Source organism: Anguilla rostrata, chromosome 12, assembly GCF_018555375.3.
Source record: "Anguilla rostrata isolate EN2019 chromosome 12, ASM1855537v3, whole genome shotgun sequence".
Taxonomy (NCBI): domain Eukaryota; kingdom Metazoa; phylum Chordata; class Actinopteri; order Anguilliformes; family Anguillidae; genus Anguilla; species Anguilla rostrata.
The window spans coordinates 25,202,686-25,218,662 of record NC_057944.1 but is presented as its reverse complement, the minus strand read 5'-3'; the positions used below and the strand labels follow the sequence as shown (position 1 = coordinate 25,218,662).

The 15,977-nt window shown below is 45.5% G+C and overlaps 2 protein-coding genes across 10 annotated transcripts in view; one reads left to right on the top strand and one right to left on the bottom strand.

Moving 5' to 3' along the window:
• Positions 1-4,281, top strand: part of LOC135235908 (sodium- and chloride-dependent GABA transporter 2-like) — a 48,478-nt gene extending 44,197 nt beyond the window's left edge. For all 3 annotated transcript variants that reach the window (XM_064301929.1, XM_064301928.1, XM_064301931.1), the window contains 3 exons: positions 337-437; positions 3,100-3,270; positions 3,736-4,281. In XM_064301929.1, the coding sequence (XP_064157999.1) occupies positions 337-437; positions 3,100-3,270; positions 3,736-3,855 (392 nt within the window). In that variant the 3' untranslated portion in view covers positions 3,856-4,281. The remainder of the gene's footprint in view (positions 1-336; positions 438-3,099; positions 3,271-3,735) is intronic.
• A 462-nt stretch (positions 4,282-4,743) lies between these two features.
• On the bottom strand, positions 4,744-15,965 carry si:ch211-132b12.7 (uncharacterized protein LOC564531 homolog). 7 transcript variants are annotated; one of them, XM_064301934.1, is made up of 6 exons: positions 15,224-15,965; positions 11,969-12,151; positions 9,877-9,965; positions 9,287-9,496; positions 8,345-8,517; positions 4,744-7,441 (listed from the first exon to the last, which is right to left on the bottom strand). In XM_064301934.1, exons 4-6 carry the CDS (start codon positions 9,459-9,461, stop codon positions 6,203-6,205), a joined length of 1,587 nt encoding a protein of 528 aa, XP_064158004.1. In that variant the 5' UTR covers positions 9,462-9,496; positions 9,877-9,965; positions 11,969-12,151; positions 15,224-15,965; the 3' UTR covers positions 4,744-6,202. The 7 variants fall into 7 exon arrangements, with proteins under 7 accessions (XP_064158004.1, XP_064158003.1, XP_064158006.1 ...); XM_064301933.1 differs by lacking the exon at positions 15,224-15,965 and adding an exon at positions 14,180-14,578; XM_064301936.1 differs by lacking the exon at positions 15,224-15,965 and adding an exon at positions 14,180-14,578 and having other exon boundaries at positions 11,991-12,151.
• Positions 15,966-15,977: the final 12 nt, after the last annotated feature.

Below are 15,977 nucleotides of genomic sequence, written 5' to 3'. Positions count from 1 at the left end.
GCAACGACTGATTTGATTTGAAATAAACATAGGTCCATTGAATTCAGACGAAACAATGCAAATTAATGATCATGAAACCAACACCCCTGAATACCAAGAACAATCAACACCCCTTAAAAAGGACACCTTTTAGCCAGAGAGCCAGCAATCCCATACCAAGCGCACAGCCTTTTAAAAAGTGAATAACAAAAAAGAAAACAAATTTGAAACTGGAATCTAATGAGAGAGATACTTAAATTTACAATCTCTACCTTTTGAGTTTGATTTGTTCTCAGTGGAGGTTCACTTTATACACACTGCAATGCTCACCACCATTCCTGTGTGTCCCTCGAGCAGGGGCGGAGCGAATGGTCGATGTGATTGAGGACATGACCGGGGAGCGTCCCTGCCTCATCTTTAAGCTCTGCTGGCTCTACTTCACACCGCTGGTGACTCTGGTGAGTTTGACTCACCCCCATTGTGGGATGTCCAGCATCTGCCTTACTCACTTATTTCAGTAAAACCTCATCTTTGCACACCTGAAGCGTGTTGGATTTTGGATTTAATAAAACTGCAAACTTCAGCATCATTAATAGACTGTAGAGTCACAAGTAAGATGTTCACTGCAGAGGAAAACTGCTTTGGACGTCCTGCCCCAACAGAAGAAGCCCATTGTCGTATCAGTTTGTAAGATATTAGGTTCAGTTATATAATTTCATTATTCACTATTAATCTAATGTGATGAGCATTCCCTGTAATTTGTGATGTTGTTTGTGATTACTGAATGTCATAAACCACGTAGCATCTGCATTGCAGGCATCAGGGTAGGGTGTTTTACGGAAGAAAAATAAAAGTAAGGCTGAGTAGCCTGCAGCCAGTGTTCTGTCTTGCTATTCAAACATAATACCTACTTCATGACCTGCTGAATGAAAGTTAGGGGAATGCCAGATAGATTCAAACTGTAAGAGTAGGGTTTAAGTAAGATAGCCACCAAGGAGCTTGATAAGTGTTGTGTATAAAGTGCATGTGTGTGTTTTGTAGACTCTAGTGTAGCTAGCTTGCCCCAGAAGGGCTAAGTTCTGTAACACATTTGTAACACATTTTGATGTCACAATTTTACAGTCTTGGTGCCCAGCACAGTATAAAGGGGGTTGTAATCTGTGCTTTTAAATCAGTCTAATCCTCTGTATATTGGAAGATTTTGTGTGCAATAGACATTCATTCATTAAATTTTTATTTAAATCTCGCAAATGGATTGAGGGAGAGACCCTCATTTACAATGCCGCCAATTTACAGAACAGAACAGCATCGCAAAAACAAAGCACAAACAGATGCATTTAAACTTAAAATAAAGTTCTGGAATTGTTTTAATGACAGAAATGAGTCCATATTAGTTTACTGAAGTAGAATGCAGATTGACCTAGATGGGAGTTAACTGGGAACTCTGAGAACCAACAGGTCCTAAACGCAATTAGTATTCCTCAAGATCCAAAAGGTCTGTCTCCGTGCTTACAATACATAGGTAGGGAATATACCTCTATTAGTTATACAATAGCGAGGATAGATAAGTAAAATTGTGCATACCAAAGGTTATTGAAACAACTACAAAACACAAGTCCAATAAGATAAGATAAGATAAGATAAGATAAGATAAGATAAGATAAGATAAGATAAGATAAGATAAGATAAGATAAGATAAGATAAGATAAGATAAGATAAGATAAGATAAGAGAAGAGAAGAGAAGAGAAGAGAAGAGAAGAGAAGATAAGATATACTTTTATTGAACCCCGTGGGGTAATTTGTACTCTGCATTTGACCCATCCTAGTTACTTAGGAGCAGTGGGCAGCCACAGTGCAGCACCTGGGGACCAACTCCAGTTCTGAGGCCAGTGCCTTGGTCAAGGGCAACTGCAGGAGCGCACCTAACATGCATGTCCGGGGTACCCGGAGTAAACTCACGCAAACACGGGGAGAACGTGCAAACTCCACGCAGAGAGGATCCGGTCGGACCCGGATTCGAATCTCCTTCTTGCGAGGCAACAGTGCTAACCACTATGCCACCGTGCCCACCCTGTCAATAAGGTGCAATACTCATTGTAACAGTTATCCATAGCCATGAACACATTAAGTCCAGTTCACACAGTAAGCGTAGGCTAAGTCAGAAAATTATAGTAAGTCAAAACAGGAGGCATGCCGACGAGCTACAAGGTCAAGATGATACAAGTGCAATGCAAGTGTTGGATGGAGATACTTGAAAGTGCTGCAGGAACAAATTAGTCAGATTCAAGTGATAGGAGCGATTCTATATTGGGAGTGCCCTGCAGAGTAGTGATAGTTAGTCCAGGTACAGTCTGAAGACATGCGTCTTCAGACCACGGCAGAAGATGGGCAATGACCAAATGGTTTGTAGAGGGATGCGGAGTTCGTTCCATCACTGGGGAGCTAGGGTGGAGAAGCTTCGTGGTTGGAGGAGCCACAGTTGTTGGACACTAAACTGAGTGCCTACTTTGTTGGTCTGAATGTGGGACACCCAGACACTCATGCTGGGGGCAAATAATTTATGTACTTTAAAGTGTGAGGAGGGAGAAATGGAAGTCATTGAATTTTCCTATGGATATATTTTAGTTTGGCATGTTGCAAGACTGGGGTTCACATTGTTTGCTGTACAATTCTAACCATCACTAGATTTACCTAATGATTCAGGGTCATTAGGCCAGGCATCAGAAATGTCAGTCCTGGAGAGCTTCGGGGTCTGCAAGGTTTTCTGTTTTCCTTTCAGTCAGCAGCCAATTAATGCTTTGGGAACAAGGTGAATTAAATACTGACAAACACCAAAAACCTTCTGGGATCTCATCATTCAGGCCAGTACAGTTGGCATTATGCATTCCGTCAAACCTAAATTTGTCTGTCAGGCTGCCACATAGTGAAGCGTGATTCATCACTCCAGAAAACGTGTTTTCACTGCTCCAGAGTCCACCACTATATATATATATTTTTTTTTTCTTTCTTTTTTACTATTGAAAGAAAATCTGCTTTAACAATTTCATGTTAATTATGCATCTATGCTACAATGGCAGTATATGTGTTATTAACCCTCCACTCTTTCTCCTCTCCTATAGGGATCCTTCATCTCCTCTCTGGTGGGGTACAAGCCCCTGACCTTTAACCGCTGGTATGTGTACCCAGACTGGGCGTACGTGCTGGGCTGGCTGCTGGCCCTCTCCTCTGTTGTACTGATTCCAGGGTGGAGCCTGGTCAAGCTCTCCCTCAGCACTGGCACTCTCAGACAGGTGAGGCCCAGAACCCCTGTCTCCCCAGCTGTTCTGGGAGCTAGCCCTGTTCCCACAGTCCAACCCCCTTACCCAGGGCCTACAGTGTTTTATCCAATCACACACACACACACACACACACACATCAGTAGATATGTAGTGTGCCGAAATTTAAGGAAGGTGGATGCAGACAGATCTGTCTGCCCATTGTAACATGCTATAGCAGAGTCTGCTTCAATACTTACTCCTAGCTGCCTAGCACACTAACAGTACAATTCGTATTATGCTAGAAAATAAAAAATCTACGTTTCAGGTAAAACCTGAAAAGTTTTCAACACAGGTCAATGAATGAGTCTCAGGGGTTTCTTTTTATGAAACTTTCTTGGTATTTTTATCAACATAGTAATTGTATTTCATATTTATATTGCATTAGACACTTGTCTCACAAAGATCCACCTTTATATTATTTTATGTTTCTGCTGACAGCGTTTGTCTCATCTCTGTCACCCTGCTGATGACCTCCCCATGACCCGGAAGCAGATGGCTGAGCGAGAGCACGTGATTTCTGCTACAGAGATGGAAGAGTTAATGACCAACAGAAAGTAAATAGTGCCAGTAAAATGTTGTACTAACTCATACCTTGCTGGCACGTAGGATTTATTTCCCAATTTTGCTTTCCAGAGCTCTTTCATCATTTTAACAGTGGAATATATTATATGAAAGTGTGCATTTGAAAATCATACCAGTAATCTAGAGGGTAGTTTTAGTCAGGTATATTTTAAGAGGGCCATGACTTGTTTTTTTTAGATAAATACTGGAGGTGCAAACATACTTACTCTACAGATACTATGAATAAGGGGTCCCATCATGTCTTAATCTCTTAAGATGTTTACTGAAAAATGTTCCGTGTTTTCTTTCTGATTCTACTTGGTTGCTAGGGGGAAGATTTCCTACGCATTTTTCAGAGTTTGACTTTACTTCATCAAAACTAACACATTGTAGCAGGAAAATAAACTCACTGCATTTCTCTGACTGGAAGTAATTTATACCTCCAGGACTGGCTTACATTCTCCTGTGAGGTTTGACTGAGGGCAGGGTGTGGAATAGGTTGGCTGGAGGGTGGGCAGACCTAGCTCAACACACAAACGGAGAACATCTGTGGCAGGACAGTGTGGGCGGAGCTACAACACGTTGCCCATCATTGACCCGTGAATCAAACAAATGAGTTTTCTCACCAAAGTCAAGCGATATGGTAGGTTCAAAACAATGAGTGACTGGAAGAATATGATGGCTCCACCCAGTTTGTGATTCCTGAAGTCTTATTCTTCTTTTGCCAACATACAAGGCAACTAACTCACTCACTCACTCACTTAATCACTCTCACATTTTTATGGGAAAAGACCTGCTCTTCACACGCCTTGTCCAAATGAACTTTTTAAAAAATCACACGCAAATGACAATGTCAAACCATGATAGAACAAGCTCATTTATTTATGTTTTGTTTGTGTGTACAAATATGTGCATCGGCAGTGATGTTGCTAGGTGACAAAGCCCCCTGGGGAAACAGGAAGGGTAGTACACCTGCACCCCCCCTCCCACCACCCCCCGAACTCTCACAATGACTACGCGCCTCTACTCCAGTTTTCATGTCCTACACAGCTAAATCTGGGGTGCGTGTGCTGCGTAAGTAATTACAGCTGTCTGAAGCGTTTATCCTCCTCATAGTTTGTAGTGTCCTAACAATAACTACAGAGCACAATCTGGTCTTCAATGGGACAAAGGCTTTGTTCTTTTCCTTGCTGGTGTGTAAAGAAGGAAAAAAACTAAGCTGTAATAGTAGGAATAAGCAAAAAAGGCACACAGACTGTCTCTGGAAATCTCTGGTCTTCACTAAAGGATGCACAGCTAAAAGAATACAAACAAGGTTTATATGGGTTTAGAGACTATTGCTGCATTGAGTTTATAAAAAACATGCCAGCACTCCCACAGCTCCTTAAATGATGTTGCTGATGCTCTTACACAAGACAGGAGCTGGCTTGATTCATACAGTCCACTGTACGGAAGTACACCGTTTCATTCAGGGGGGGTCTCGCATCCTTTAGGCCTTTCCTTTGACCTCTGACCTCCAGACACTCCACCCTCTTGGCCAAAGCCCTGGATGCGGCTGTGAGAGTTCAGCGCAGATCCAAACCTTAGTTGGGGATTTTGTGGCAGAATACAAGGCCGGTTTGGAGGACACCATCATGGCAAAAAACAGGGCGGTAACTACCTTTGATGACACCGAGGTAATGTCCTTGGTATTTTTATTCATGCCCATTTCCAACGCCTATATTCAATTTCATTCTGTCGTGAGAACATCGGTTGCAATTCACTTAGGAAGGGAATCAATGGTCTTTAAGATTTTCTGAAATGTAAGGCTAATCTACAGGCATATGTAGGCCTACAGCATTTACACCCTAAAATTTGTCCTTTATTAAATGACTAAATTAAAGGGAAAAAAGAATCTACTGCAGCCTAACCCCCCACCCTCACCCCAGCTGAGTCTCGTGACCTTGATATTTTTTAGGTCCTTGTTATGCCCCTGACCAAAAAACTGTGGTGAACAGTGAACAGTCTGGAAGGGGGGGGGAGGGGGGGGGGGTACAAAGAGAGATTAAAAAAGGGGGGGGGGTGAATACAGTAAGGCCCTCCACCCCACCACACAGTAAGTCATTGATCACCTGTTCACTCTCTCTGGACCAATCAGATACACTTACTCCTCTACTCTACAGACTTGTCATGTCACTGTTGTTGCCTTCAAATTTCACACGCCTCTATTATCTAAGAGCTTCCAAGCATCAGTCAAGTGTCCAGACCAAGAGCCAATAAAGTAGAAAGTGAAGTGAGCTGCACTGAGTTTAGTGTTCTGTGAGGGGGGTGGCCCTCGGACCCCGAGGCCTTTCCTGGGTGGGTGTTAAAGCAGGCAGCCACTGGTGGAGCTGTCTGGTGGCATGACAATATCTGGGGGGGACTTGGCCCTGTGGACCCTGGCTGAAGGTGGGGCATGGGCATGACTGGGGGGGACGAGCAGCACCTCCTCTAGGTAGTCTAAGGGTGGGTCGGGAGTGGGGGCAAGGAGAGGGGAAGGCGGGGTAGCTTCGTTGTCGCGGTTGACGATGGTGACAGCGACGACCGGGCTGCTCTTCCCGTTGGCGGTTGCGTTGCCCCTGGCGGCGGCGGCAGCGGCAGCGGCAGCGGCAGCCTCTTCCCCCGCTAGCTGCGGTCCTGCTCCCGACCCGACCTCCAGGGCCAGGCAACCGAGGTTGGGGTAGCGGCCGGACTCGGCCATGGCCTGCAGCAGCTTGTCCCAGGCGGCGGGGGCGTGGAGGCCGGCCTGGGAGGCCTGGCACAGCAGGTGGGCGTGGTGGCGGAGCTGGGCGATGTCGCGCTCGGTGGCGGCGCTCTGCCGCAGCAGCTCCTGCGTGCGCAGGGTGATGTCCAGCAGCCCCGACTGGCTCAGGATCTCCACCGTGTTGAGGAAGCGCCGCTGGCGGGCCGAGGAGCCGGGGACCGCAGCCAGCGCTTCGGCCGGGCTGCGGGGGGCGGGGGTGGGCGGGGCCTCGGGGGAGGAGGGCGCGGGCGCCTCGGAGCTGGAGACGGACGGGGACCCCAGGCCGCAGGAGTCGGAAGGGCAGGCGGCGGGTGGCTTCCGGGTGTGGCGGGGGCGCGGCAGGGAGGGTGACGGGTGGCGCTGGGGGTGGGGGAAGTTGCTGGCGGAGGCACGCGGGTGGGAGTGGGGTCGGCCGTCCTGCTGCTTGTGGTGGTGGTGCTGCTGCTTGTGCGTCTGGGAGGTGGTGGACACCGCCTCTCTCCTCTCCTCCATGCACACCCTCTTGCTCAAGCTCTGTCCCTCGCTCATGCTCACCTTCCCACCCCCCTTGCCCTGCTCGGGGGTCTTCTTGCTCGGGTGGGGCGCAATGCGGGGGTAGGAGTTGAGGATGGGGAGGTAGGTCCCCTTGCTGTTCTTGTTGCCCCCCCTCTCACCCCCCTTCCGGGACGGGGGCTTCAGGACATGCAGGGGGGAGGGGCTGGCCACGCCCGGCTGCTGGATGAAGAGGAGCTGGGCAGGGCCCTGGGAGCTGTGGCCTGCCCCGCCCCCCCAGGTCAGCTGACCAGGCAGGAGCTGCTCTGAGCTGGACTGCACTGCCAGGGGCTACAGAGCATGAGGAAGAGGAGGACAGAGGAAATGAAGGGAGTGCGATAGGGAGAGAAAGGGATAGATAGAGAGAAGAGAGAAGAGAGAGGAAGGGGGAAGGGACAGGGAAAAAAGAAGACAGAGAGGAAGAACAGTCAAGGGGAGGGGGAAAGGCGAAAAAGAAGGACAGATACAGAGAGAGAGGAAATGGGGGACAGTAATAATAAAGGAATGACACAGAAAGTGAGGGGTGACAGTAAATGGAGAGGGGTGAGTGAAAGGCAGACACAGCTCACTCTTTTATTAAACGGGTAAAATTAACATCTGGGTTTGCTCTTGCTGATTGGCAGGGAAACAATATACTTACTTCATGTTTTGACACACAAAACTGAAATTAACAATGTTGGTTTATTTTAATTTAGTTTTTATGGATGCTAGAAACCCTCACTGAATCACCCTCAAAGGAACCCTGACCTCTCCCACCAGAAGAATCTTCAAAAAGCGACAATCTTTTTTGGCTGGACCGCAACAACGGGACCAGCCCTACGAACGCAAATGTCTGTGAGTGACTGACTGATTGACTGATTGACTGACTGAGTGATGAAGTTACACCATTGGTCGGCCGGATCACGTGTGTTAGATCCAGCCATATACTAGGTTTTAATCTGGTCTTGTTTTTACAGTTCCTAATATGTAGACTGACAATGAATCATGCTGCAATTACCAATTTTCTCTTTCGTTCCTGCCACTATCATGTGCTCCTTTTGTCCTTGAAATCTGACCATCCTGTATGGACTCTGTTTATAATATCTGATGATGCCAATATCCCACGGCACCACCCCCCACCCCCCCTCGTTCGGCCCATTTCACACCATCCCTCCCACCCCCCTTCCCTCTGCTTCCACCTCCCCTCCCTCTCACCTGTTTCAGCACCAGGTTCTTAATAATGTAGATGGGGGTGAGTTCCCCAGTGCAGGATGAAGGGGTGCTGCCCCCACTGCTGGCCCCACCTCCGCTGCCAGCCCCGCCCCCTCCTCCCCTCCAGTTCCCACTCGAACTGCTGCGCTGGTCATCCAGTGAGTCTGACCCCGTATCTACGGGGGGGGGGGGGGAGAGAGATGGAGAAGGGATAGAACACAGAATAAGAGGGAGCGAAAACAGAAATGAGAGAGCAAGATACAGAAAGAGGGACGGAGAGTTGAAAGAGCAGGAAAGAGGAGGAATAGAGAAAGAAGAGAAGGGATAGAAATATAGCAAGCAGGAGGGAAAAAAGTGAGCGGGGTAGAGCAGAGTTAGAGAAAAAAAGGCAGGTGGACACATGAAGGAAGGACAGAGGGAGAAGAGTTTGAATGGGCCTGTCTGAGTCTGTTAGCACTGAAAACCCCACTTAAACCCACAGAGAATTTTGTTAACCTTGACACTCAAAACTCAGTCCTCATGTGAGGATATTCTCAAGTTTACTGAGAAAAATAAAAAAGCTACAGACACCATCTGGATGACAATGCCCAATCCATTAGTGGAGATGGCTTGGAATACAAGCTACAATCTAGACTGGATATACAGTACCAAGTGTAGCTGAGTGAGTGAGTGAGAGTGTGTTTGTGCTTGTGTGAGTGCAGTACATTGAGAAACAATGTATTGTCGTGAAATTGTGTAATAAATGAACTTGTGCTTGTAAGACTGGGTGCTTGAGTGTGAGTGGGTGACTGCATGTGGAAGAAACTGAGAGAACAAAGGAATATGCACACGTAGGTATGCGTGAGCATGGTGTGTGCAACAGACTAACACAGCACGTGTGGGCATTTCTGTGTTGTTCTGGCAAACAAAAACTGGTTTTGTTTGTGAAGCGCCACTCTTCCTCACCAGAATACCCAGAATCCTTTTCTGAGCTGCATCGCGAGGCCCGTCCACTGGCCTCCTCTTCCATGCCTGCTCTGCCCCGGGAGGCCAGCAGGGCGGCGCTGTTGCACTTGTCTTTCGCATTCTTGCTGGAGGAGCGGGCCACCCGCTCCCCGAGGCAGGCTTGCTCCTTCGGCATCCTGGTCCTTTCCAGAGGGGTGGGGGGAGGTGTCACTAGGGTGCAGGAGAGAATTTAAGGGCGGGGGGTGAGATTTAGGAGAAGATTATAGCCTACAACAAATAGTAAAATGGGAGGTCTCTCTCTTCCATAATTGTGACACAATTTCAGAACAATAATGGGTCTTTCTGATAAAAGGTACACTTAAATATCCATAAGCATCCAACACAATGATGGGATGACTGTTAGCGATTGGTCAACAATTGGCTCTCCCAGTGGGCTATAGCAGCATCTTTTACTCAGGAAAATTGCGAGCATTATTGGGCTGAAAGGCCTGTACTTGTTTGTTTTATGTTATTTCATTTCTTTGTTATGTTTAATTTTATATGTTACGTTATATCTTACGTTATGTCACTCCAAGTAAGTGGAAACATACCTTCATTTTATTTTTGGGTAAACTGCCCTTTAACGTGCGGTGATGTCGGGAGCTTGTTTTGAATGACGCCAGTCAGACCAGTTCAAAGCCTGCAGTAAAACGAATAGAGACCGAAAGCAACACACATCAGCTGAGTGCTTCCGCCAAAGAACCCTCAGCAAATTTCATTGCTGGCTACCTTTTTGGACAGATCAAACTACTTTATGCTCGCATGAGCTTTATTTATGCTTTTTTATATATACAGCTGTATGCAAATGTATTGGGACAGTAACACAATTTTTGTTGTTTTGTCTCTGTACTCCAGCTGAACTGGAATACCGACTGCGAGCCAGGCCTTACGCCTACATCTTTGGATCATGAGCGGTTCCTTTCTTTCTTCACTTTCCATCACTTCGATACAGGTTAACACTCATTTCGTTCTAGAACTTTTTTTGCGAACTCTTACCTGGCCGTTCTGTTCTTAGGGCTTACCAGTAGTTTGCATCTTGCACTGAACCCTCTCTGGTTATGCCGGTGTAGTTCTCTCTTTATAGTAGTCTTTGACACACTTATGCCTACATCCTGGAGAGTGTTCCTGATCCTGTTTGACAGCTGAAAAAGGGAAGTATTCCCTACATGGACCGCCTGATATGGATGCAAATACCTTCAAATTAAAACTGACAGTCTGCACATTAACCTCATATTCATTGCTTTATTTCAAACCCAATGTGCTGGAGTGGAGCCAAAACAAAAAATGTGTCACTGTCCCAATACCTTTGAATTCAACTGTATTATCACTCCAAAAACAATAACATGAGCACCTGTGAGTATGTGGTTAAATATTAATATTCATCCATATTAATGGATACACATCAGGTATGGTTTTATAGTCAATGGAACTACAAACCATAAAACATTACATACACTAAAGACTGCATAGTATTTGTGCCCCACAAACCTATAGCATTAATATTTAACCACTAACAAAATTATTCTACATTTTAACCTAAGAAAAGTTGCCTATTAGTATTTCAATTTTTTTTTTTTTTTACAAATGATACACACAATATTTTCAAATACCATCTCAAACAAAGCCACTATACACACATGCATATAAACACACACAAGTGCACCAATGTATATCATACTATTTTCATGAAACCCAGGCTCCTTTGTCACCCTCTCTGAAGCAGACCCCTACTCTCTTCCCGCCTATGTGTTCTAGCCACTCCCCTCATGAGTCATGACTCCTCTCTTTCTCCTCCCCAGCATCCGATCCTGAGTCAGCGTATCTGCCGCAATCCTGATACAGTACATTCTTGCACTGAAACTGATCATGGGTCAGCGCTCGTGGGCGAAATGGCTTGACAGCCCCATGTGTCTCTGCCCCTCCCTGGCCAGCTCCATGTGCGCAGACTCCTCCCCTTCCCTCCGTCTCTCTCCTCCCTCGCTCTCTCTGACTCTGCCCTCTCTCCGCCCCACTCAGCCTCTCTCTCTCAAGTGTGTCTGACAGCGTGACGTGCATAGCTTTGCTCTCCGCACACTCTCTGCCATGTGCACAGGCACAGCAGTGACGAAGCTCTCATTCACAATCACACGCATTCTCGAGCCACACACACACACAAAGGGAGACGCACACGCTCTCTGACATGTGCATGGTGGTAACAGTAACGGAGCTCTCGTTCAAAGACAAATGGTGAACATTCAAACGTCTGATAGGTCGGACACAGACGCGCATGAGTACACACACATACACAGACAGACAAAAAGAACATACTTATGCACATTCACCAAAGCACCTGTACACACATTCTCTCTCACTCACACACACACACAAGAAAAAAAGAATACACTCATGCACACTCACTGAAACACAAGTACCCAATATTTTTTTTTCTCTCTCTCTCTCTCTCACACACACACACACACACACAAAGAATATACTCATGCAGACTCACTGAAACACACACGCACACAATATTGTCACAAACACATACACAAGTTAATGCGAAATAATTTATTGATACTGACAGTGACACTAATTGTACAAAAACAACATTTGAGCGCACATGCTCATGCACACACACACACACACACTAGCCTAAAGTGATACCTGAGGAAATTACTTCAATTACAAGTTGTGCAGTTGAAAGCAGGTAATACTCAATGCAACACCAAGGCTGTTCACACAGTTCATCTCCAATGAGTCGGTCCTGATAGAGTTTTGAAAGAAACCCTGGTTGATGTGGCACACCCATTGGGTTGAGTCTCTTCTGGTTCACAAATCTCCTGTATTCTGTGTGTAAGAGCCACACGTTAGCATGGCGATGGAAGTCAGAAATAATGCCTGTATTCAATCAACATTTGTCCTTTATTTTAATGCACTGTTAAAAGCAAGTGTTTGGCAAGTTCACCAATCACAAAAATTAACTTGGCAAACTGTATGAAGAGAAAACAAAAACCAACCCCAAGCATTGGGTGACTGTAAAGGTAAATTTGTGAATGGCTCCAGACTACATTGTACGGGGTTACTATGGTATGTATTAAGCATCAGTGACAGTATGAGAAATCAATTGCGTTCCAATATCGTATTGTATCAATCTAAGCATTTCCATAAGTTCAAATGTGCTACTGGGCTCTTTGCTGTTGGGTCCAGGTCCTTCATGATGTCATGAAGCACCTGACGTAATGGCGAATAAATGTTTTGGTCTCATTGCATATCTCTTCCCATAGTTTCAGGAAAATAAAAGCATTCGGTGATAACTTTTTATTTTTGTTTCAACTATTTTCAGCCATTTTGCAATAACCTTAAGTTTAAGTTGACTGAGTCGAGGTCTATGTTTTTATGTAGTTCAGAGTGTTCAGAGAGGAGGACAAAAATATCAAATGTGAGGCCACATCATTGCTGTCCTCTTGCAGCCAATGGTTACTAGTAGGGGCTGTCAGGGATTTTGCGCCCCATGAAAACATTTCACATTGGGCCCCACCACAGCAGGCCACCCCATCCCTGCACAATTACAGCAAAATGCTGTCAGTCCCAATGCCCATTGGAAATTTAAATTGCTTTTGAATTTTTTTAACGAAAAACTGAGTCAGTTTGGTCCAAAGTTGTCAAAGTCAGGCTAGTGGGTCTATATTTAAATTTCACATGTAGCCTAGTCATTCTCTCTTTTTTTTGTAAGGGGGTACAGTGGTATATGGTTTTAAACGCTCCACGCTATGATGACATTATAAACAGATGGACGTGGCATTATGGGTGTTTTTAATTTATTTTATGTATTATAGGTTTGATCTAAATGCAGTGACAGCATTTAGTTGTGCTGCCGTGGTAACCCATTTCTACGTTTGCGGGTCAGGCACTCTACACAGCAAGAAAATGTATTATTATTATTATTTTTCTAAAGTGCTGCAAGGGTAAGAGCCAGAGAACTGTTCAGTGGTAACAGCAATAGATTTGCTTGCAGTCACAGCGGTCCAGAATGTAAACAAGTCATAGGTTCTTCACGGTAAGAAGAAATTTTACGACAACTGTGTCTGCCACGTGACAGCGTGGCTCGCCGGAGCGCTGTTCTCCGTATCAGAACTCCTAAGTATTGTCTGCGAAGCGGGTGTATGGAGCTGTGACGGGACAGCAGCTCAGACCCCCGCCACCCTATTCTACCTGTTATGTAATACTATGACTTGGCTGAGATAACATTAGCCACACAAATCCCACTCACTTCCTCGAATAACAAACTCTCTCGCTCTCTCTCTCTCTCACACACACACACACACACACACAATAATTTATTTCTATACTTGTGAGGACTTCCCATTGGCTACATTCATTCCATAACCTCTAACCCTAACCCCAACCACTACATGCCTAACCTTCACCTAATTGTAACCCTAACCCTAAGTTCTAACCCTAAAACAGCCTCTTGAACTTGTGGGGACCAGGAAAAGGTCTCCACCTTGCGTAATTTCTCATCTTTCTATCCTTGTGGGGACATTTGGTTCTCACAAAGATAGTAATACGTGTCCACACACACACACACAATTTCTACAATCCATCTGCTGTAACGTTATTTTTTCTGAACCGGTCTATACTGCCAATTATGCGAGTATACAGCTAGAAGAAACAGTTATGAAACACTGAAACGTTTGCTAACAAATAACAAATTAGGCTAATTTATCTGATCATTTCACACATGCGCCTTAACAATGCACCCAAATGTAGTCTTTTAAACTCGTTTTGTGAAAATCAAGTAAAAATAATTTTAGGAAGAACAGCATTTTACATCTGATTACATATCTGATTGACAAAAGGAAACGCCGCCCTTACCGTTAAAGCTGTTTTTCCCCTGCCAATGCAAGTTCATTCAGCTTGGTAGCTAGCAAGATAGCTAGCTACCCAGGCGTTACTGTCACCCTGCCGTTCACCAGAGCACACTAGCTAACTACTTAGCTAGACAGCTAGCCAAATAGCTAGCTAGCACAACATTTTCCACTGAATTGCTTGTGGCGTATCATCTCCACAGTCGTGTCGCCCAGCCGAATGGACCAGGCATCTTCGTGAGGTTTATACCTGAAGCGGTGAACGGCCCTACCTGAATGATATAAGGCTGCTAGTGTAGCCACCAAGTGCAGACCTACAGTCTACGGTGCAGACCCGAAAGGCAACCTGAGATGGAAAACGCCCCTCACCCCTCCCCTCAGTATGACTGACACCAGCTAATCCAGCCCCAAACAGTAGTGACGTTACAAAGTCTGTGCTATGGCCAATCCCGTGAGAAATCACGTGTAGGGGTGGGACGTGCACAGATCAGTGGCCCCCCACGTGAGTGGCGAAGCATGGAACAGAGGCATCGAGATACACAAGAGCAGGAGCTATTGACAGAAGACATCGCCATATTTGTAATGGTCAGCGGATTTGTGCAATCATGCATGACGTTGATATGACAATATTTGTTGTGTTACTTCTGCATTTTAACTGTGACCAGAAACAAGAAACAGGGTCAATGCAAGTGACGTCAAAGTGGCGGAAAGACATTTACGGATCCACCAGTCCAAAACAGACTATAAAAATAGACCAAAACAATGGATAGACAATGGCAGTCATGCTCACGTGTTACCCGTTTAGCATATTGTATTTCTGCACTTATCTCGGTGGCTGAAATGTTAATTTGGTAGCTTTGTCTTGTGTGCACACCTCTTTAAAGTATGGAATACACGAATGCACAGTTTTCTGACAAACATTAAGGTGAATTCATCAAGGGAGATTAGTCTTGAAAAATACTGGGCAACTCTCTAACAACCCCGACGAGCAGCTACGTACAGAATTATCGGCAAGTTCTGGATCGAGGACGAGAAAAATTGCGGTACTAACAATTCTAGTCTGTTCCGCCCTCCTGTGCTGTTCAACTCTGTCAGTCTCAAACGTTCCCTCAGCTGTTCGGCCCCTACTCCACGTGGACTTCCCCCGACCACGATGAAGTTAGCGTGCCCATTCCAACCAATGAGCGAGCCGGGTGTGCGGCAACATGTGAGCAGAGCTTCTGGGGCGTGGCCCGCACGGGAGGCGCACATGTACTGCGCCATGAGTGTGTACTTGGGAGGACGATCAGGTACTCCCGAGGCTTGCCGACGTCATAGTCTTATTGCAAAATACACACTTGCACACTGACAGTCAGGCACACCTCCTCTGGCACACAAGTGTCTTGGAGCAGAACATCTGCTGCTCCCAAATTTGTTATTACAAGACCACCACCATGATTATGAACAATCTGTAATTCTTAGTACTCTTAGTACCATAGCCAAGTGTTTTTTGTCAACCCCAATCTTCCAGAAACTGAATGCAAATTATAATTTGCATCAAGTTTGAGGAAAAGAAACAAAGTTATGCATTTCAAGTGTGAGCTTCATAAAAGTTGTGAAAAAACATTTGTTCAGTGTATTGTCCTTCATTATTTTTGCAAGAACTATGGCAAACATTAACATACATTAAACATAACATTTGTTTTATCAAGGTGCATAAAAAATGGCAGGGGCCAGCACAGATAGAAAGTACTTTATGGACATGACAGAAAGTAGTTTATGGACATGACTGCGATGTGAAAGCCTGAACTGTACTGCACCAAGCA